The 21,763-nt window shown below is 45.8% G+C and overlaps 1 protein-coding gene across 2 annotated transcripts in view; it reads right to left on the bottom strand.

Annotated features, from left to right (window-relative positions):
- The window catches only part of RagC-D (Ras-related GTP binding C/D), a 207,490-nt gene extending 186,427 nt beyond the window's left edge, over positions 1-21,063 (bottom strand). Inside the window, exon 1 of one of the 2 annotated variants that reach the window (XM_068351078.1) lies at positions 20,881-21,063. In XM_068351078.1, the coding sequence (XP_068207179.1) occupies positions 20,881-20,883 (3 nt within the window). In that variant the 5' untranslated portion in view covers positions 20,884-21,063. Of the gene's footprint in view, positions 1-20,608; positions 20,629-20,880 lie in introns of those variants that run through there. The other variant, XM_068351079.1, reaches the window with a different exon arrangement.
- Positions 21,064-21,763: the final 700 nt, after the last annotated feature.

The raw sequence follows: 21,763 nt of genomic DNA, 5'->3' as shown, positions 1-21,763 counted from the left end.
AATGGTCCCAGAGTGTAGCAGTCCTCGTAAAGAGACTGGACATCCTTAAGATAAAAAGACGCGAACACTGACTTGCTTCTCCAATAGGTTGCGTCCATTATACTTCGCAGAGATCTATTTTGTTTAAAGGCCACGGAAGTTGCGACAGCTCTAACTTCATGTGTCCTTACCTTCAGCAAAGCTTGGTCTTCCTCACTCAGATGTGAATGAGCTTCTCGTATTAACAGTCTGATAAAATAGGATAAAGCATTCTTTGACATAGGCAAAGATGGTTTCTTAACTGAACACCATAAAGCTTCTGACTGGCCTCGTAAAGGTTTAGTTCGTCTTAAATAGAACTTAAGAGCTCTCACAGGGCATAAGACTCTTTCTAGTTCATTTCCAACCATATTCGATAGGCTTGGAATATCGAACGATTTCGGCCAAGGACGAGAAGGTAGCTCGTTTTTGGCTAGAAAACCAAGTTGTAGAGAACATGTAGCCGTTTCAGATGAAAATCCGATGTTCCTGCTGAAGGCGTGAATCTCACTGACTCTTTTAGCTGTGGCTAAGCAAACCAGGAAAAGAGTCTTTAAGGTGAGATCTTTAAGGGAGGCTGATTGTAGCGGCTCGAACCTTTCTGACATCAGGAATCTTAGTACCACGTCTAAATTCCAACCAGGTGTAGCCAAACGACGCTCCTTCGTGGTCTCAAAAGACTTAAGGAGGTCCTGTAGATCTTTATTGTTGGAAAGATCTAAGCCTCTGTGACGGAAGACTGATGCCAACATGCTTCTGTAACCCTTGATAGTGGGAGCTGAAAGAGATCGTTCTTTCCTCAGGTATAAAAGGAAGTCAGCTATTTGAGTTACAGAGGTACTGGTCGAGGATACAGATACTGACTTGCACCAGTTTCGGAAGACTTCCCACTTCGATTGGTAGACTCTAAGGGTGGATGTCCTCCTTGCTCTAGCAATCGCCCTGGCTGCCTCCTTCGAAAAGCCTCTAGCTCTCGAGAGTCTTTCGATAGTCTGAAGGCAGTCAGACGAAGAGCGTGGAGGCCTTGGTGTACCTTCTTTACGTGTGGCTGACGTAGAAGGTCCACCCTTAGAGGAAGAGTTCTGGGAACGTCCACTAGCCATCGAAGTACCTCGGTGAACCATTCTCTCGCGGGCCAGAGGGGAGCAACTAACGTCAACCTTGTCCCTTCGTGAGAGGCGAACTTCTGCAGTACCTTGTTGACAATCTTGAACGGAGGGAATGCATATAGGTCTAGATGTGACCAATCTAGGAGAAAGGCATCTATATGAACTGCTGCTGGGTCCGGGATTGGTGAGCAATATATTGGGAGCCTCTTGGTCATCGAGGTTGCGAAGAGATCTATGGTTGGCTGGCCCCATGTGGCCCAAAGTTCCTTGCACACATCCTTGTGGAGGGTCCATTCTGTTGGAATGATTTGTCCCTTCCGACTGAGACAATCTGCCATGACATTCAAGTTGCCTTGGATGAACCTCGTTACTAGCGAAATGTTTTGACCTTTTGACCAGGTGAGGAGGTCCCTTGCGATCTCGTACAACGTCATAGAGTGGGTCCCTCCTTGCTTGGAGATGTACGCCAAAGCCGTGGTGTTGTCCGAGTTCACCTCCACCACTTTGCCTTGAAGGAGAGACTTGAAGCTTTTCAAGGCCAGATGAACTGCCAGTAGCTCCTTGCAGTTGATATGCATTGTCCTTTGACTCGAGTTCCAAATTCCCGAGCATTCCCGACCGTCTAATGTCGCGCCCCAGCCTATGTCCGATGCGTCCGAGAAGAGAACGTGGTTGGGAGTCTGAACAGCCAGGGGCAGACCCTCTCTGAGGTTGATACTGTCCTTCCACCATGTCAGGCAAGACTTCATCTTCTCGGAAATGGGGATCGAGACCGCTTCTAGCGTCTTGTCCTTTTTCCAGTAAAAAGCTAGGTGATATTGAAGAGGACGGAGGTGTAGTCTTCCTAACGACACGAACTGTTCCAGGGATGATAGGGTCCCTATCAGACTCATCCACTGCCTGACTGAACATCGTTCCTTCTTTAGCATGTTCTGGATGCATAACTGGGCTTGGCTTGTTCTGGGGGCCGACGGAAAAGCCCGAAAAGCTAGACTGTGAATCTCCATCCCTAAATACACAATAGTTTGGGATGGGACCACTTGAGACTTTTCCAAATTGACAAGGAGACCCAATTCCTTGGTCAGATATAGAGTCCACTTTAGATCCTTCAGACAGCGACGACTGGAAGAAGCTCTTAGAAGCCAGTCGTCCAAATAGAGGGAGGCTCGGATGTCCGCTAATTGAAGGAATTTGGCTACATTCCTCATCAGCCTCGTAAACACAAGAGGAGCTGTGCTTAGGCCAAAGCACAGGGCTTGAAACTGGTAGACAACCTTTTCGTAAACAAATCTCAGAAAAGGTTGGGAGTCTGGGTGGATGGGGACGTGGAAGTATGCGTCCCTTAGGTCTAAAGAGACCATCCAGTCTTCCCTTCTGACCGCTGCTAGAACGGACTTTGTGGTCTCCATGGAGAACGTCTGCTTTGTGACAAAGACATTCAGCGCACTGACGTCTAGCACCGGCCTCCACCCTCCTGTCTTCTTTGACACTAAGAAGAGACGGTTGTAGAAGCCCGGGGTTTGATGGTCCAGGACTTTTACTACCGCTCCCTTTTCTAGTAAGAGAGACACTTCCTGTTTCAATGCTCGTCTCTTGTCTTCCTCTCTGTAACTGGGAGAGAGATCGATGGGAGACGTTGCTAGAGGGGGTTCTCGTACAAACGGGATCTTGTACCCCTCTCTGAGCAACTTCACAGATTGTGCATCTGCGCCTCTCTTCTCCCAGGTCTGCCAGAAGTTCTTGAGTCTGGCTCCCACTGCTGTCTGAAGAAGCTGGCAGTCAGACTCTGCCCTTAAAGGACTTGGTTCCTTTCTTCTTTCCACGTCTCCCTTCGGCACGAGCACCTCCTCTGCTGGAGGCTCTGCCACGAAAGGGCGGAATAAATCGGGACGCTGGAGTGTCCATCCTTGGTCTAGCTGACAAGGTAGGCAAAGGGGTGGCTTTGCGAGCAGAGGACGCAACCAGATCGTGAGTATCCTTCTGTATCAAAGAAGCAGCAATCTCCTTAATCAGGTCCTCTGGAAAGAGGAGCAAACAGAAGTTCGGATCTTTGGCAAGGTGTAACTCCAGCTGACAGGAAAGAGCAAAGGTTCTCACGCTTCTTGAGGACTCCGGACACGAAAGATGCAGCAAGCTCATTAGATCCGTCACGTACAGCCTTGTCCATGCAGGACATGATGAGCAAGGAAGTCTCCTTCTCTGTCGGAGAGATCTTTCTGCTTAGAGCTCCCAGACACCAGTCTAAAAAGTTGAAGACCTCGAAGGCTCTAAATATACCTTTCAAAAGGTGGTCCAGGTCCGAAGATGACCAACATATCTTTGAGCGTCTCATGGCTAGCCGGCGGGGAGAGTCTACAAGACTTGAGAAGTCGCCCTGGGTAGAGGCAGGAACTCCCAAGCCGAGAACTTCTCCCGTGGCATACCAGACGCTCGATCTAGAAGAGAGTCTAGCAGGGGGAAACGTAAAGGCTGTCTTCCCTAGACTCTTTTTGGACTGCATCCATTCTCCTATCACTCGTAAAGCTCTCTTGGACGAGCGTGCGAGGACGAGTCTAGTAAAGGCAGGCGTGGATGACGGCATACCTAAAACAAACTCTGACGGAGGAGAGCGCGGAGCCACAGACACAAACTGGTCCGGAAACATCTCTTTGAACAGTGCTAAAACCTTCCTAAAGTCCAAAGAGGGTTGCGTAGACTTAGGCTCGTCAAGATCTGAATGTGGTTCATCTACGTGTGCAGCACCATCATCATCAGAAAGTCCCTCATCCGAGTATTGAGGAGGAAGCGGCAATGGAGTAGGTAACGGCTGGTTAGCTGAGTCCGGTCGCACGGATGCATGCGTGACTGAGCCGGACGCAACGTCATGGAACTGTTGCCCAGTCTGTGAGCTGGCAACAACCATAGCAGCGCGGGGACGCACAGCGTCTACTCCAGACTGTCTAGCCTGATGTGGGTGAGCAGTGGCAACCACACTGGGTTGCGGAGGTTGACGCACCGCGTCAAAACAAAACAACTCTGACGGTTGTTGTACCTCACGAACGTCAACGGAAGGCTCCGTGCGTCGCTGAACGTCAACATGCGGCTGGCAGGGCACACTGGAACGCATGGGTGGCGGAACTCTCTCAACTGGAGTGCACAAGAAGGTCGCCTCAGCGTCCACAGGACGCACAACCGAGCGTGTGGGTGGTTGTAGGCAAGAGGCTGTACTAGCTGGTGCAGCAGCAACCTTCTCCGCACGCAAGTCCTGCATCAGAGACGTTAATTGGGACTGCATGTCTTGCAGCAAAGACCACTTAGGGTCTGCAGGAGCAGGTGCGGCGACAGACGGTGTAACTGTCTGAGGCGGTACCGCTTTGCCTCTCTTAGGAGGTGAGCAGTCATCGGAAGACTGCAGCGAGTCCGAACTGACCCAGTGGCTACAGCTGGGCCGTTGGACTTGCGCGGAAGGGACCGACTTGCGCTTTAATGGTCGTGAGACCTTGGTCCATTGTTTCTTGCGAGAAACACCTTCCGAAGACGAGGAATAAATGGGCTCTCTCGTCTTTGTGCGGCAGGGGCGATCTTGGGAAGATGCGCCCGATACCACGGAGGGAACGTCTGTTCGCTGATTAAAGCCTCTCGAACCCATTGGTCGTACGACATTGCTTCTCCCCTGGACTTGGGAGCTTGCAAGAGGTCCCGGACTAGGAGGACGACAGGCACGAACAGACGAACCCTCAAGCGCAACACTATCCACAACACTATCACTCACTTTAACACTTCCCACTGCACTTTTACACTTCAGCTCCTTGACATCCGCCATGAGCTGGTTACGGTCACTAGCCAGGGACTCAACTCTCTCACCCAGAGCTTGGATGGCACGCATCATATCAGCCATCGAAGGTTCCTGAGTGCCAGAAGGGGGATTAGGAGCAACCACTACAGGGGAAGGAATAGGTTGTGGGGCATGAGGAGAGGAAATGTCAATAGAACGAGAGGAACTTCTCCCAACTCTATCTCTCTCTAGCCTACGTGTATACTTTTGGAATTCGATAAAATCGAATTCCGAAAGCCCAACGCACTCCTCACATCGATCTTCCAATTGACAGGTTTTATCCCGACAATTGGAACAAACAGTGTGAGGGTCGATAGAGGCCTTCGGAAGACGCCTTGAACAGTCCCTAGCATTACACTTCCTAAATTTTGGGACTTGTGAAGGGTCAGCCATTTTGAATTGGTCAAAGGGGAATTCAAAAACTATCCAAAGTCATCAACAAATAATCCGTAATCAAAAAAAGAATGCAAGGATTTTTTAAGAGAAAGCCTGCACAGCGAAAGCTCAAAACTAGAATACACTGTAGTGTACTTCACCAAATAGTTGTGAAAACAAATCCAGTTAGCAACAGCGAATTAGTAGGTCTTGCCGGTAGCACGACAGAGAGAAAAATGTTATTTTTATAATAAAATAAATTTTTGAATATACTTACCCGGTGATTATATAAGCTGCAGCTCTGCTGCCCGACAGAAAAACTCTACGCTCAAAATCCGCCAGCGATCGCTATGCAGGTAGGGGGTGTACTTCAACAGCGCCATCTGTCGTGCAGGTACTCAGTACTCAATGTAAACACAGAACTCAATTTTCTCCTCGGTCCACTGGGTCTCTATTGGGGAGGAAGGGAGGGTCCTTTAATATATAATCACCGGGTAAGTATATTCAAAAATTTATTTTATTATAAAAATAACATTTTTCAATATTAAACTTAGCCGGTGATTATATAAGCTGATTCACACCCAGGGGGGTGGGTAGAGACCAGCATTAATTGTTTACATTATTATGAGCTAAGGATTTTGTATTTCATTTTAGCAGTTATTCAAAATAACAAACATAAAATAAATAAGTACCTGGTAAGGAAGTCGACTTGAACAATTACTCTGCCTTTTTTAAGTACGTCTTCCTTACTGAGCCTCGCGATCCTCTTAGGATGCTGAGCGACTCCTAGGAGCTGAAGTATCAAGGGTTGCAACCCATATTACAGGACCTCATCAAAACCTCTAATCTAGGCGCTTCTCAAGAAAAGAATTTGACCACCCGCCAAATCAACCAGGATGCGAAAGGCTTCTTAGCCTTCCGTACAACCCAAAAACAACAATAAAAAACATTTCAAGAGAAAGATTAAAAAGGTTATGGAATTGGGGGAATGTAGTGGTTGAGCCCTCACCCACTACTGCACTCGCTGCTACGAATGGTCCCAGGGTGTAGCAGTTCTCGTAAAGAGACTGGACATCTTTAAGATAAAAAGACGCGAACACTGACTTGCTTCTCCAATAGGTTGCGTCCATTATACTCTGCAGAGATCTATTTTGTTTAAAAGCCACTGAAGTAGCGACAGCTCTAACTTCATGTGTCTTTACCTTCAGCACAGCATGGTCTTCTTCATTCAGATGGGAATGAGCTTCTCGTATCAACAGTCTGATATAATAGGAAACTGCATTCTTTGACATAGGCAAAGAAGGTTTCTTAATAGAACACCATAAAGCTTCTGACTGTCCTCGTAAAGATTTAGTTCGTCTTAAATAGAACTTAAGAGCTCTAACAGGGCATAACACTCTTTCTAGTTCATTTCCAACCATATTTGAAAGGCTTGGAATATCGAACGATTTCGGCCAAGGTCGAGAAGGTAGCTCGTTTTTGGCTAGAAAACCAAGCTGTAAAGAACATGTAGCCGTTTCAGATGAAAATCCGATGTTCCTGCTGAAGGCGTGAATCTCACTGACTCTTTTAGCTGTGGCTAAGCAAACCAGGAAAAGAGTCTTTAAAGTGAGATCTTTAAAGGAGGCTGATTGTAGTGGCTCGAACCTTTCTGACATCAGGAATCTTAGTACCACGTCTAAATTCCATCCAGGTGTAGCCAAACGACGCTCCTTCGTGGTCTCAAAAGACTTAAGGAGGTCCTGTAGATCTTTGTTGTTGGAAAGATCTAAGCCTCTGTGACGGAAGACTGTTGCCAACATGCTTCTGTAACCTTTGATAGTGGGAGCTGAAAGAGATCTTTCTTTCCTCAGGTATAATAGGAAGTCAGCTATTTGGGTTACAGAGGTACTGGTCGAGGATACTGATACCGACTTGCACCAATTTCGGAAGACTTCCCACTTCGACTGGTAGACTCTAAGGGTGGATGTCCTCCTTGCTCTAGCAATCGCCCTGGCTGCCTCCTTCGAAAAGCCTCTAGCTCTAGAGAGTCTTTCGATAGTCTGAAGGCAGTCAGACGAAGAGCGTGGAGGTCTGGGTGTACCTTCTTTACGTGTGGCTGACGCAGAAGGTCCACTCTTAGAGGAAGAGTTCTGGGAACGTCCACCAGCCATTGAAGTACCTCGGTGAACCATTCTCTCGCGGGCCAGAGGGGAGCAACTAACGTCAACCTTGTCCCTTCGTGAGAGGCGAACTTCTGCAGTACCTTGTTGACAATCTTGAACGGGGGGAATGCATAAAGGTCTAGATGGGACCAATCCAGTAGAAAGGCATCTATATGAACTGCTGCTGGGTCCGGGATTGGTGAGCAATATATCGGGAGCCTCTTGGTCATCGAGGTTGCGAAGAGATCTATGGTAGGTTGGCCCCATGTGGCCCATAGTCTCTTGCACACATCCTTGTGTAGGGTCCATTCTGTAGGGATGATTTGACCCTTCCGACTGAGGCAATCCGCCATGACATTCATATTGCCTTGTATGAACCTCGTTACTAGAGAAAGGTTTAGATCTCTTGACCAGGTGAGGAGGTCCCTTGCGATCTCGTACAACGTCATAGAATGGGTCCCTCCTTGCTTGGAGATGTACGCCAAGGCCGTGGTGTTGTCCGAGTTCACCTCCACCACTTTGCCTTGAAGGAGGGACTTGAAGCTTTTCAAGGCCAGATGGACTGCCAGTAGCTCCTTGCAGTTGATGTGTAACGTTCTTTGATTCGAGTTCCACGTTCCCGAGCATTCCCGACCGTCTAATGTCGCACCCCAGCCCGTGTCCGATGCGTCCGAGAAGAGAACGTGGTTGGGGGTCTGAACAGCCAGGGGCAGACCCTCTCTGAGGTTGATACTGTCCTTCCACCAAGTCAGTGATGACTTCATCTTCTCGGAAATGGGGATCGAGACCGCTTCTAGCGTCTTGTCCTTTTTCCAGTAAACAGCTAGATGAAATTGAAGGGGACGGAGGTGTAGTCTCCCTAACGAAACGAACTGTTCCAGGGATGATAGCGTCCCTATCAGACTCATCCACTGTCTGACTGAACATCGTTTCTTCTTTAGCATGTTCTGGATGCATACCTGGGCTTGCCTTGTTCTGGGGGCCGACGGAAAAGCCCGAAAAGCTTGACTGTGAATCTCCATCCCTAAATATACTATAGTTTGGGATGGGACCAGTTGGGACTTTTCCATATTGACCAGGAGACCCAATTCCTTGATCAGATCTAGAGTCCACTTTAGATTCTCCAGACAGCGACGACTGGAAGAAGCTCTTAGAAGCCAGTCGTCCAAATAGAGGGAGGCTCTGATATCCGCTAAATGCAGAAATTTGGCAATATTCCTCATCAGCCTCGTAAACACAAGAGGAGCCGTGCTTAGGCCAAAGCACAGGGCTTGAAATTGGTAGACAAACTTTTCGTAAACGAATCTCAGAAAAGGTTGGGATTCTGGGTGGATGGGGACGTGAAAGTATGCGTCCCTTAGGTCTAAAGAGACCATCCAGTCTTCCTTCCTGACCGCTGCTAGAACTGACTTTGCGGTCTCCATGGCGAACGTCTGCTTTGTGACAAAGACATTCAGCGCACTGACGTCTAGCACCGGCTTCCACCCTCCTGTCTTCTTTACCACTAAGAAGAGACGGTTGTAGAAGCCCGGGGATTGATGGTCCCGGACTTTGACTACCGGTCCCTTTTGTAGCAAGAGAGACACCTCCTGCTTCAAAGCTAGCCTCTTGTCTTCCTCTTTGTACCTGGGAGAGAGATCGATGGGAGATGTTGCTAGAGGGGGTTTGCGGACAAACGGGATCTTGTATCCTTCTCTGAGCAACTTCACAGATTGTGCATCTGCGCCCCTTTTCTCCCAGGTCTGCCAGAAGTTCTTGAGTCTGGCTCCCACTGCTCTCTGAAGAAGGTGGCAGTCAGACTCTGCCTTTAAAGGACTTGGTACCTTTCTTCTTCCCACGTCTCCCTTCGGCACGAGCACCTCCTCTGCTGGAGGCTCTGCCACGAAAGGGCGGAATGAATCTGGACGCTGGAGTGTCCATCCTGGGTCTAGATACGGTAGGCAAAGGGGTGGCTTTGCGGGCAGAGGACGCAACCAGGTCATGGGTGTCCTTCTGAATCAAGGAGGCAGCAATCTCCTTTATCAATTCCTCTGGGAAGAGACACTTTGAGAGAGGAGCAAAAAGAAGTTCCGATCTCTGACACGGTGTTACTCCAGCTGACAGGAAAGAGCAAAGGTTTTCCCGTTTCTTGAGGACCCCGGATACGAACAAAGCCGCAAGCTCACTGGATCCGTCACGTATGGCCTTGTCCATGCAGGACATAATGAGCAAGGAAGCTTCCTTGTCTGAAGGGGAGATCTTCCTGCTCAAAGCTCCCAGACACCAGTCCAAAAAGTTAAAAACCTCGAAGGCTCTAAACACTCCTTTCAACAGATGGTCTAAGTCTGAAGGAGACCAACATATCTTAGAGTGTCTTATGGCTAGCCTGCAGGGAGAGTCTACTAGGCTTGAGAAGTCGCCCTGGGCAGAGGCAGGAACTCCCAAGCCGAGAACTTCTCCCGTGGCATACCAGACGCTCGATCTGGAAGAGAGTCTCGCAGGGGGAAACGTAAATGCTGTCTTCCCAAGGTTCTTTTTGGACTGCATCCAATCTCCCAACACTCGTAAAGCTCTCTTGGACGAGCGGGCGAGGACGAGTTTCGTAAAGGCAGGCGCGGATGACTGCGTGCCTAAAGCAAACTCTGATGGAGGAGAGCGTGGGGCCGCAGATACAAACTGATCAGGATACATCTCCCTGAACAGTGCAAGAACTTTCCTAAAGTCCAAGGAGGGTTGCGTGGTCTTGGGTTCGTCGATGTCCGTATGTGGGTCGTCAATGTGAGCAGCGTCGTCATCATCAGAGAGTCCATCATCTGAAAACTGAGGAGGAAGCGGCTATCTGCCATCGAAGGTTGTTGAGTGCTAGAAGGGGGATCAGGAGCAACCACTACAGGGGAAGGAATAGGTTGAGGGGCATGAGGAGAGGAAAATTCAACGGAGCGAGATGAACTTCTCCTGACTCTATCTCTCTCTAGCCTACGTGTATATTTCTGGAATTCGATGAAATCGAATTCCGAAAGCCCAACGCATTCCTCACATCGATCTTCCAATTGACAGGTCTTATCCCGACAATTGGAACAAACGGTGTGAGGATCGATAGAGGCCTTCGGAAGACGCCTTGAACAGTCCCTAGCATTACACTTCCTGAACTTAGGGACTTGAGAAGGGTCAGCCATTTTGAATTAGTCAAAGGGGAATTCAAAATCTATCCAAAGTCATCAACAAATAATCCAAAATCAACAAAAGAATGCAAGGATGTATTGAAGATAACGTCTGCAAAGCGAAAGCTCAAAACTAGAAATGTGTACTTCACCAAAATATGTGAAAACCAATCCAGTAAGCAACAGGGAATTTAGTAGGTCTTGCCGGTGGCACGACAGAGAGAAAATTGAGTTCTGTGTTTACATTGAGTACTGAGTACCTGCACGACAGATGGCGCTGTTGAAGTACACCCCCTACCTGCATAGCGATCGCTGGCGGATTTTGAGCGTAGAGTTTTTCTGTCGGGCAGCAGAGCTGCAGCTTATATAATCACCGGCTAAGTTTAATATTGAAAATTGAGTTCTTTGTTTACAATGAGTACTGGGTATCTGGACGACAGATGGCGCTGTTGAAGTACACCCCCTACCTGTGAAGCGATCGCTGGCGAATTTTTTCCTTAGAGTTTTTCTGTCGAGCAACAGAGTTGCAGCTATTATAATCACCGGCTAAGTTAAATATTGAAAAAATCAAGGCTTTGTATAATTTTAAAATAGTATTGCGGTCTGCACCCCCATGATGTACAGGACAATATTTTAAAAGATTCAGAGCCCCCACACATTTAGATTTTAACGCTTTTAGGTGAGAAACCCACGTAAGTCTACCATTGAATATCAAACCTAAAAATTTTACTTCCCCTACACATGGGATATGTTGACCTTTAATGTATATATCCGGGTCTGGATGTGCTCCCCGGATACAACAGAAATGTACAATAGTAGTTTTACTTGTCGAGAACTTAAATCCATTCATATCGGCCAACTGGATAATTATGATATTTTAATTATAAAATAAATTTTTGAATATACTTACCCGGTGAATATATAATAGCTGCAACTCAGCGGCTCGACAGAAAACACACTCAAAAAAACTCGCGAGCGATCGCTATGAAGGTTGCGGGTGTGCCCACCAGCGCCAACTGTCGGCCAGATACCACTCTTGCATGTAAACAAACCCTTCAATTCTTCTCGTCCCGCTGCGTCTCTATTGGGGAGGAAGGGAGGGCCTTTAATTTATATATTCACCGGGTAAGTATATTCAAAAACTTATTTTATAATTAAAATATAATTTTTAAATATTTAACTTAGCCGGTGAATATATAATAGCTGATTCACACCCAAGGCGGTGGGTAGAGACCAGAGTTAATTAAGTTTACAGCGTATAAGCTAAGAGTTTTTTTTTTTTTTTTGACAGTTATCAATATAACAAAACCAAAATATATAGGTACCTGGTAAGGAAGTTGACTTAGACGATTACTCTGCCTTGTAAGTCTGTCTTCCTCACGGAGCCCAGCGATCCTCTTAGGATGCTGAAAGACTCCCAGGAGCTGAAGTATCAAGGGCTGCAACCCATACAACAGGACCTCATCAAACCCCTAATCTGGGCGCTCTCAAGAAATGACTTTGACCACCCGCCAAATCAACAAGGATGCGAAAGGCTTCTTAGCCTTCCGTACAACCCATAAAACAATATTAAAAACATTTCAAGAGAAAGATTAAAAAGGATATTGGAATTAGGGAAGTGTAGTGGTAGAACCCTCACCCACTACTGCACTCGCTGCTACGAATGGACCCAGTGTGTAGCAGTCCTCGTAAAGAGTCTGGACATCTTTCAAGTAAAATGACGCGAACACTGACTTGCTTCTCCAAAAGGTCGCGTCCATGATACTTTGCAGAGATCTATTTTGCTTGAAGGCCACGGAGGTTGCTATAGCTCTAATCTCGTGCGTCTTAACCTTAAGCAAAGATCGGTCTTCCTCACTCAAGTGGGAATGGGCTTCTCGTATTAAAAATCTGATAAAATATGACAAAGCATTCTTTGACATAGGTAAGGATGGTTTCTTAACCGAACACCATAACGCTTCAGATTTACCTCGTAAAGGCTTAGTACGAGCTAAATAGAACTTAAGAGCTCTAACGGGACATAATACTCTCTCCAGTTCGTTGCCTACGATCTCTGATAAGCAAGGAATATCAAAAGATTTAGGCCAAGGACGAGAAGGCAGTTCATTCTTGGCCAGGAAACCAAGTTGAAGAGAACGAGTGGCTTTTTCTGTGGAAAAACCGATGTTCTTGCTGAAGGCATGAAGCTCACTGACTCTTTTAGCCGAGGCCAAGCACACCAGGAAAAGAGTCTTAAGAGTGAGATCCTTCAGGGAGGCTGAATGTAAAGGCTCAAACCTGTCTGACATGAGGAACCTTAGGACCACGTCTAAGTTCCATCCAGGAGTAGCCAAACGACGTTCCTTAGAAGTTTCAAAAGACTTAAGGAGATCTTGTAGATCTTTATCGTTGGAAAGATCTAAGCCTCTATGCCGGAAGACCGAAGCCAACATGCTCCTGTAGCCCTTGATCGTGGAAGCTGAAAGGGAGCGAACCTTTCTCAGGTGTAAGAGAAAATCAGCGATTTGGGCTACACAGGTACTGGACGAGGATACAGATACTGACTTGCACCAGTTTCGGAAGATTTCCCACTTCGATTGGTATACTCTAATGGTAGAAGCTCTCCTCGCTCTTGCAATCGCACTGGCTGCCTCCTTTGAAAAGCCTCTAGCTCTAGAGAGTCTTTCGATAGTCTGAAGGCAGTCAGACGAAGAGCGGGGAGGCCTTGGTGTACCTTCTTTACGTGGGGCTGACGTAACAGGTCTACTCTTAGAGGAAGACTTCTTGGAAAGTCTACTAGCCATCGAAGTACCTCGGTGAACCATTCTCTCGCGGGCCAGAGGGGAGCAACTAACGTCAACCTTGTCCCTTCGTGAGAGGCGAACTTCTGCAGTACCTTGTTGACAATCTTGAATGGTGGGAATGCATATAGGTCTAGATGAGACCAATCTAGAAGAAAAGCGTCTATATGTATTGCTGCTGGGTCTGGGACTGGAGAGCAATAGATTGGAAGCCTCTTGGTCATCGAGGTTGCAAAGAGGTCTATGGTGGGGTGACCCCAAGTCGCCCAAAGCCTCTTGCACACGTCCTTGTGGAGGGTCCATTCTGTAGGAATTACCTGACCCTTCCGACTGAGGCAATCTGCTAAGACGTTCAAGTCGCCCTGGATAAACCTCGTTACCAGGGAGATGCCTCGATCTCTTGACCAAATGAGCAGGTCCTTTGCGATCTCGTACAGTGTCAGGGAGTGGGTGCCTCCTTGCTTGGAAATGTATGCCGATATTGTCGTTCCACCAATTCAGGCATGCCTTTACTGTTTCGGAAATCGGGATTGAGACCGCCTCTAGCGTCTTGTCCTTTTTCCAGTGAAAAGCTAGATGGAACTGGAGAGATCGAAGGTGTAGCCTTCCTAGTGAGACAAACTGCTCCAGGATGATAGAGTTCCTACTAGACTCATCCAATTCCTGACTGAGCAACGTTCTCTCTTCAACATCCGTTGGATTACGAGCAGGGCTTGATCTATTCGGGGGGCAGACGGAAAAGCCCGAAAAACTGGACTGCGAATCTCCATCCCTAAATACAGTATAGTTTGGGATGGAATCAGCTGGGACTTTTCCATGTTGACCAAAAGTCCCAATTCCTTGGTCAGATCCAATGTCCAATGAAGATCCTGCAGACAGCGATGACTGGACGAGGCTCTGAGAAGCCAGTCGTCCAAGTAAAGGGAGGCTCGGATTCCCGATAAATGGAGGAATTTTGCCACATTCCTCATAAGCCTCGTAAACACGAGAGGAGCAGGACTTAGGCCAAAGCACAGGGCCCGAAACTGGTACACCACATTGTCGAAAACAAACCTCAGAAAAGGTTGGGAATCTGAGTGAATGGGGATGTGGAAGTATGCGTCTCTTAGGTCGAGAGAGACCATCCAGTCTCCCTTTCTGACCGCTGCTAAGACTGATTTTGTGGTCTCCATGGTAAACTTTGTCTTCGTGACAAAGACGTTCAGAGCACTGACGTCTAGCACCGGTCTCCAACCTCCTGTCTTCTTCGGTACTAGGAAGAGGCGGTTGTAAAACCCCGGTGATTGAAGGTCCGAGACTTTCACCACCGCTCCCTTCTCTAGCAAAAGAGACACTTCTAGTTTCAGGGCTTGTCTCTTTGATTCCTCTCGGTAATTGGGAGAGAGATCGATGGGGGAAGTCGCTAGAGGAGGTTTGTGTACAAATGGAATTTTGTACCCCTCTCTGAGCAACCTCACAGACTGTTGGTCTGCGCCTCTCTTCTCCCAGGCTCGCCAGAAGTTCTTGAGTCTGGCACATACTGCTGTCTGAGGCTGCGGGCAGTCAAACTCTGCCACGTGAGTACTTGGCTCCTTTCCTCTTTCCTCTCTTTCCCTCGGCACGAGTACTTCCCCTGCTGGGAGCTCTGCCACGAAAGGGCGGAATAAACCTGGACGCCGGAGTGTCTATCCTTGGTCTTGCAGAAAAGGAAGTCGAAGGAGTCCCTTTGCGAGCAGAGGACGCTACCAAGTCATGGGTGTCCTTCTGCACGAGTGACAAAGCTATGTCCTTAACCAAAAGTTCAGGGAACAAAAACTTCGATAAGGGAGCAAAGAGTAGCTCAGATCTTTGACAGGGAGTAACTCCTGCCGACAGAAAAGAGCAAAGGGACTCTCGCTTCTTAAGGACTCCTGAAGTAAAAGAGGAGGAGAGCTCATTGGATACATCGCGGATGGCTTTATCCATGCAGGACATAATGAGTAAGGAGACATCTCTATCAGCCGATGAGATTTTCCTACTTAAGGCTCCCAAACACCAGTCAAGGAAGTTGAAAACTTCAAAAGCTCTAAAAATGCCTTTCAGCAGATGGTCAAGGTCCGAGGATTACCAACTAATCTTTGAGCGTCTCATGGCTAGGCGGCGGGGAGAGTCTACAAGGCTTGAGAAGTCGCCCTGGGCAGAGGCAGGGACTCCCAAGCCGAGAACTTCTCCCGTGGCATACCAGACGCTCGATCTAGACGAGAGTTTAGATGGAGGGAAGGCAAAGGCCGTCTTCCCCAAACTCCTCTTGGTTTCCAACCAATCGCCTAAAAGCCGTAAAGCTCTCTTGGACGAGCGAGAGAGTACAAGTTTTGTAAAGGCTGGTATGTCAGCAGGTACGCCTAAAACAAAATCAGACGGCGGCGAACGAGGAGCAACAGAGACGAAGTGTTCGGGAAACAACTCTTTAAAAATTAACATGACTTTCTTAAAGTCCATGGATGGCGGAACTGTTCTGGGTTCCTCAATATCTGAAGGATGATCCTCAGGCTGAGGGTCAGCAACGTCCTCATCCGAAGGTTCCTCATCTGACAACTGTTGAGAAACAAGCAAAGGGGTTGGCAATGCTTGACACGCTGCGTCCACCCGCACTGGTGCATAAGTAGCGAACCAGGACGCAACGTCCTGAAACTGCTTGACAGCCTGTGAACTGTCAACAACAACAGGTGCGTGAGGACGCACAGCGTCCACCCGAGACTGCTTTGACCGCCTAGTCTGAGCAGTCAAAACAACTCTAGACTGCGGATGTTGACGCTCAGCGTCAAAACAAGTCAACTCCGATGGTTGGCGAACGTCCTGAACGTCAACAGGAGCATCAGCAAGTTGCCTAACGTCCAAATGCGGCTGAAAAACCACACGAGACCGCATCGAGTGTGGTTCTAAACAAACTGATTGACGTGACTTGGCTACACCAACGTCAACAGGACGCACAAAGGAACGTTTGGGTGGCTGAAGGCCAGGATCTCGATGAGATAAACGGCTAGGCTCAACGGAAACCTTATCGGCATTGTAGTCTTCCATAAGGGAGGCAAGCTTAGACTGCATGTCCTGCAGTATAACCCATTTAGGGTCCACGGGAATGGGTGCGGTAACCGACGGGGTTAACGTCTGAGACGGCACAACCTTGCCTTGCTTAGGCGGTGAGCAGTCATCCGATGACTGCAACGGGTCCGAACTGTCCCAATGACTACATCCAGGACGTTGGACCTGTCCTGAAGGGACCGACTTCCGCTTAAGAGGCCTAGAAACCTTGCTCCACGGTTTCTTGCGTGAAAAGCCTTCGGAAGACGAGGAGAAAATAGGCTCTCTCGTCTTATGGTAGGGGCGATCTTGGTGAGATACACCTGATACCATAGAGGGAACGTCTGTTCGCTGATCAAGGCCTCTCGAACCCATAAGTCGTACGACATTACTTCTCCCCTGGGCTTGGGAGCTTGCAAGAGGTCCCGGACTAGGTGAACGACAGGCACGAACAGACGAACCCTCGGTCGCAACACTGTTCACAACACTTTGCGCACTAATCACTTTCCCACTTTCCGCCGTGGCACTATGACACTTAAGTTCCTTCACGTCAGCCATGAGTTGATTACGATCAGTTGCTAACGCTTCAACTCTTTCCCCCAAGGCATGAATAGCACGTAACATATCTTGCATAGATGGTTCCTGAGTCCTAGAAGGGGGGTTAGGAACAACCACTACAGGGGAAGGATTAGGTTCAGGGGCATGTGGAGAGGAAAAATCTACAGACCTAGATGAACTCCTCCTTACCCTATCTCTCTCTAGCCTACGTGCATATTTATCGTATTCGAGCCAATCGAATTCCGAAAGGCCCACGCATTCCTCACACCGATCTCCCAATTGACAGGTTTTACCCCGACAATTGGAACAAACAGTATGTGGGTCGAGAGAAGCCTTTGGAAGACGCCTATTACAGTCCCTAGCATTACACTTCCGAAATTTAGGTACTTGTGAAGGGTCAGCCATTTTGAATTAGTCAAAGAAAATTCCAAAAAACAATCCAAGTCATCAACAAATAATCTGATTCAATAAAGAGTTCAAGAGTTTATGTTGAAGAAAAAACACCTGCACTGCGAAAGCTCAAACCAAAATGAAGTACTTCACCAAATATGTTGAGAAAACTCCAGGTTCTACAGCGAGTATTGATACGTCTTGTCGTCAACGTCGACAGAGAAGCATTGAAGGGTTTGTTTACATGCAAGAGTGGTATCTGGCCGACAGTTGGCGCTGGTGGGCACACCCGCAACCTTCATAGCGATCGCTCGCGAGTTTTTTTGAGTGTGTTTTCTGTCGAGCCGCTGAGTTGCAGCTATTATATATTCACCGGCTAAGTTAAATATTTAAAATTGTCAATTGAGAGTTGTAGTTTCTAGCTCCAGGAAATGATATGGAGAGATCATTCACAAATAATGTTGAGAGAACATCCCGGGAAATGGCCAAGGATATCCCTGAGGAACTACTCCTTCCTGGCATTTACTCTCTGATAAAGTCTCCCCCACTCTCCAGTCAGTTTGACATGACTATGTTAGGTTAAGAATGGTCAAGTTCAAATATAATATATTTCAAGCATTTTTACATTCCCAACTATAACCCAAATTTCATATTGTAGTTTGTAATAATTGTTAGACTTCATAGGGTATACTGGGTTAACCATCTATTTTCTAGAGGTAATTAAAGATAAATTCATATAAAAATCACATAAAAAACTGTCATAAAAATTATGCTGATGATGCAGTTCTTACTAGTAAAATGCCACAGGACTTACAATGCTTGCTTACCAGAATGAATGAAATACCACATGATGTTGGCCTCAAGATGAATAGAAGAAAGACAGAGATGGAATATGAAATGGAAGATGAAATATCATTGGAAGGAGAAAGGATTAATCAGATGGAATAATTTAAATATTTAGGAACTATGATCTATGGACTTCAATGAAAGATTGAAAAAAGCAAATCAGACAATGGCTAGGTTAAGTAAAATTTGGAAATCAAATAGCCTAGAATTACATATAAAAATCAGGCTATACATCAGTTTAGTGAGATCAGTGTTTCTGTATGGATATGAATCTTGGTATGACAATGAAATAAAATCTAACAGATTTTGTAGATTTGAGAACAAAGACCTCAGAAGAATATTGGAGGTTAACTGGCAGAACAGAATTAGAAATGAAACTATAAGAGATTACTCGAGTGCCATATGTAGATGGGGTAGATGGAGATGGTTTGGGCATGCTCTTTGCACTCCCTAAGAGAGATTAGTTCGCCAAACTTTCAACTGGGGCCCACAAGGCACTAGAAGAGTTGGAAGACCTAGGCCTACATGGCTGAGGACTATGAAGCATGAAGTAGATGATGATGAATGGAGAAGTATTGCTCAAGATAGATACAACTGGCGAAATATATCCAAGGCCCTTTGCGTCAATAGGCATAGAAAGAGATGAAGATGATGATTATGACATTCAGAATAACATTGATTCAAAAGTAATTTTCACCTAGGTTAGGAGGCATCCCATCATTTTATATATGCAGCCTCCTTGGCCCTTAATCACCAAGTCAGGTAGGAACAGTGCCATAAATTAGGTTAGGATGTATCCCCATATTTAACATTTTTTATTGCCCAACCAAAAATTGGAGTTTCCGATCATGGTTCCCCCACTATTGTCTAACTCAAAGAGTTTGAGCAATGGATTAACTGTTCACTTCCAATATCTATGAATGTCAAACTTGCCAAAATCACATTAAGATCAGTCCTAAAAAGAAATCTTATGTTTACATCTAATTACAGTATAGGTAAATTGTTAGTTTACAAAACTACATTCAATAGTAGAAAATATGACTTTTCTACATTTTTGTGTCCTTCAAAAAAATTTTCAACTCCATTTCTATCACAAAAGAAACAGAAAACACCTCAAGTCTAACATCAATCGGGGTCTTCCTTGGGAAAACAAGTGTTTTGGGGTGGAGTAAACAGAAGCGAAAGACATTGGTATTTACTAATCTAACCTTGACTTATCTATCCAAGGGTAGGGTGCCAGGTTCTTATCTGCCTGAGGGGTCATGACCACTCCTGGACCCAATGAAACTTATGTTGGATTTCCAATAACAATAATGGTCAGATTTGTTTAAAACACACACAAAACATGAGATTAAGGATCCTTTGTATATCAGCGGACAGTTCCTCCAGCGAGCATAAAATATGGACACCAACTAAACTTAATTTCGCCCTATAACCTAACCTAAAAGCCGTGTCCTTACTTAACGGGGGGCCTGACGCACCCCTGCGACCCCCCTTACACTGCTGCATTCTTAGTCAGCCATCATCATACATACAGGTGGCAGCTATCATACATACATCCCGAGATAAATAATTTCCTATTCCTGAATACAGTTCTGTTCTAATCTTAAATAATACCCCATTAGGCCAAGCGTTCAAGAGTAACCCACACCTGAAGGCAACCAAAAAATAAAACAGATGAGGGCAATTCCTCTTGATCAAGTAACTCTGGTCCCCACATTTTTTTTAATAAATCATTAAGGTTATGATATAATCATAACAGTTACAGATACCTAACACAAAAAAAATTATCAACAGGGCTTTACATGGGGTGTATGTACGATAGCGGCCACCTGTATGTATTATTGTGTCTAACTTAGAATACGGCAGTGTAAGGTGGGGGCACAGGTGGACTAAGCCCGCCCGTTAGGCAAGTAGGTAAGGACACGACTTGTAGGTTGGTTAGGGGGAAAAGTTTAGGTTAGTTGATGTCCATTTTTACTCAATGCGTGAGGAACTGGCCACTGATTTACAAAGGTTCCCTAAATATATAATCTAAGTGTCTGCTAAGTACTGGATTTGAGTCATTTTTTTGCCTCGGCCAACCGAGGCTAAAACTGAATAGCCTAGCTAACAGCAGGCCTGTAAGCAGGGCTGAGAATCTTAAGTAATGGGCTTGGCTAGTAACTAAATTTGGCTATGAGGTCTTTAAGTTAAATTTCTGATACTTATTGTATAGCATACAGGTATGTTAGATATACGAGTGTACTGTTAAGTAAATAAACGATTACGTCATGCATATGATAATGCACCGTCGCCTGACTAGGACTTCCGTAGGTAGTGCAGAGTAGTGTTACGCTAATACTAAACATGTTAAACAAGCACATCTTCTCTTGAAACGTATAAAACCAGTTACCATGATATTCACAATGTCCACAAGCTTCGGTGACAATTAAAACTAAAAGAATATCAGTTTTCAAAATAACGCCTGATCAAAACATTGACACCATGGTAGAAATGTCAATCTCCGTTGGGTACTTTCCTCTTGTTTAATCATTGAAAACTTTGACGTTTAGATTTTTTATGAATTAAATATACCCTTCGTACAATCTAAAATACACAAGAGCAAAACAGCTCGCTTAATTAACCTTAAAATCTGATATGTCAAGGCAAATTAGCTTTCCTTACCATGGGGAAGGTGTTGCAGCCAGATCATATGATGATAGTAAACAATCAAGCGAGACGCTTCTTTCAAACATAATTTTCTTTTCTAGTTTGGGAGATATTTTCTCAGGCTACCTTATATGATTATATTGGATTCATTAAAATGTATATATATTTCATACCGATGCTAAATTTGCCGATATTTTTAACTCAATTAGAATCACACTATATTTTAGGGTAAAATAAGAAGGGGATACGGCTTGTTCTTTACATTCAATACGTCTTTCGTAATAATTTAATAGCATTAGTCTCCAATTTAATTAAATAAACATTGTCTTTATATTTTTCCCACTTCAATTTATATTTTGTTTAAAAATCCATGAGACTAAACTTTCATATTTACGTGTTGCGTTGAACGGTGCCTGGTGTGTGCGCGAGGCTAATGATAATGAGTCAGGCTCACGAAATTTTCAATGACTTCGTCTCCCTAGTTTTCAGGATAATTAAACCACTTCCGAAAATCGTCGTCCTCGTACCCTCAATGCAACACTGTACATGTGAAAATATGTTTTCCCTAGGAGAAATGGAATCAATATAGTATTTCGATATCACTGAAACAATGTTTGGCTTAATATATTTGAAATATTCATAAAATGTCATGATGGAAGTTTCCAAATAGCAAATCCCATGATTTCAACAACAACAACCACAAAAACATAGATAAAAGGGGGATTTGACCTGTAATTGCCTTACCCTCAGAGCATTTTGCACTTCAGAAATTTAGTAAACTAACACGTACAGTAGACCTAAACACAAAACCACGCAAAAAGGAGGGGTTGAGATAAATAGCCTCACGTGTTCTTTGCTTTTAGCAGATTATATCTTTTCAGAGGTATTGACAAAACAA

Source organism: Palaemon carinicauda, chromosome 27 (genome assembly GCF_036898095.1).
Source record: "Palaemon carinicauda isolate YSFRI2023 chromosome 27, ASM3689809v2, whole genome shotgun sequence".
Classification (NCBI taxonomy): domain Eukaryota; kingdom Metazoa; phylum Arthropoda; class Malacostraca; order Decapoda; family Palaemonidae; genus Palaemon; species Palaemon carinicauda.
The sequence above is the reverse complement of the archived record's forward strand: the minus strand, read 5'-3'. Positions and strand labels throughout refer to the sequence as shown.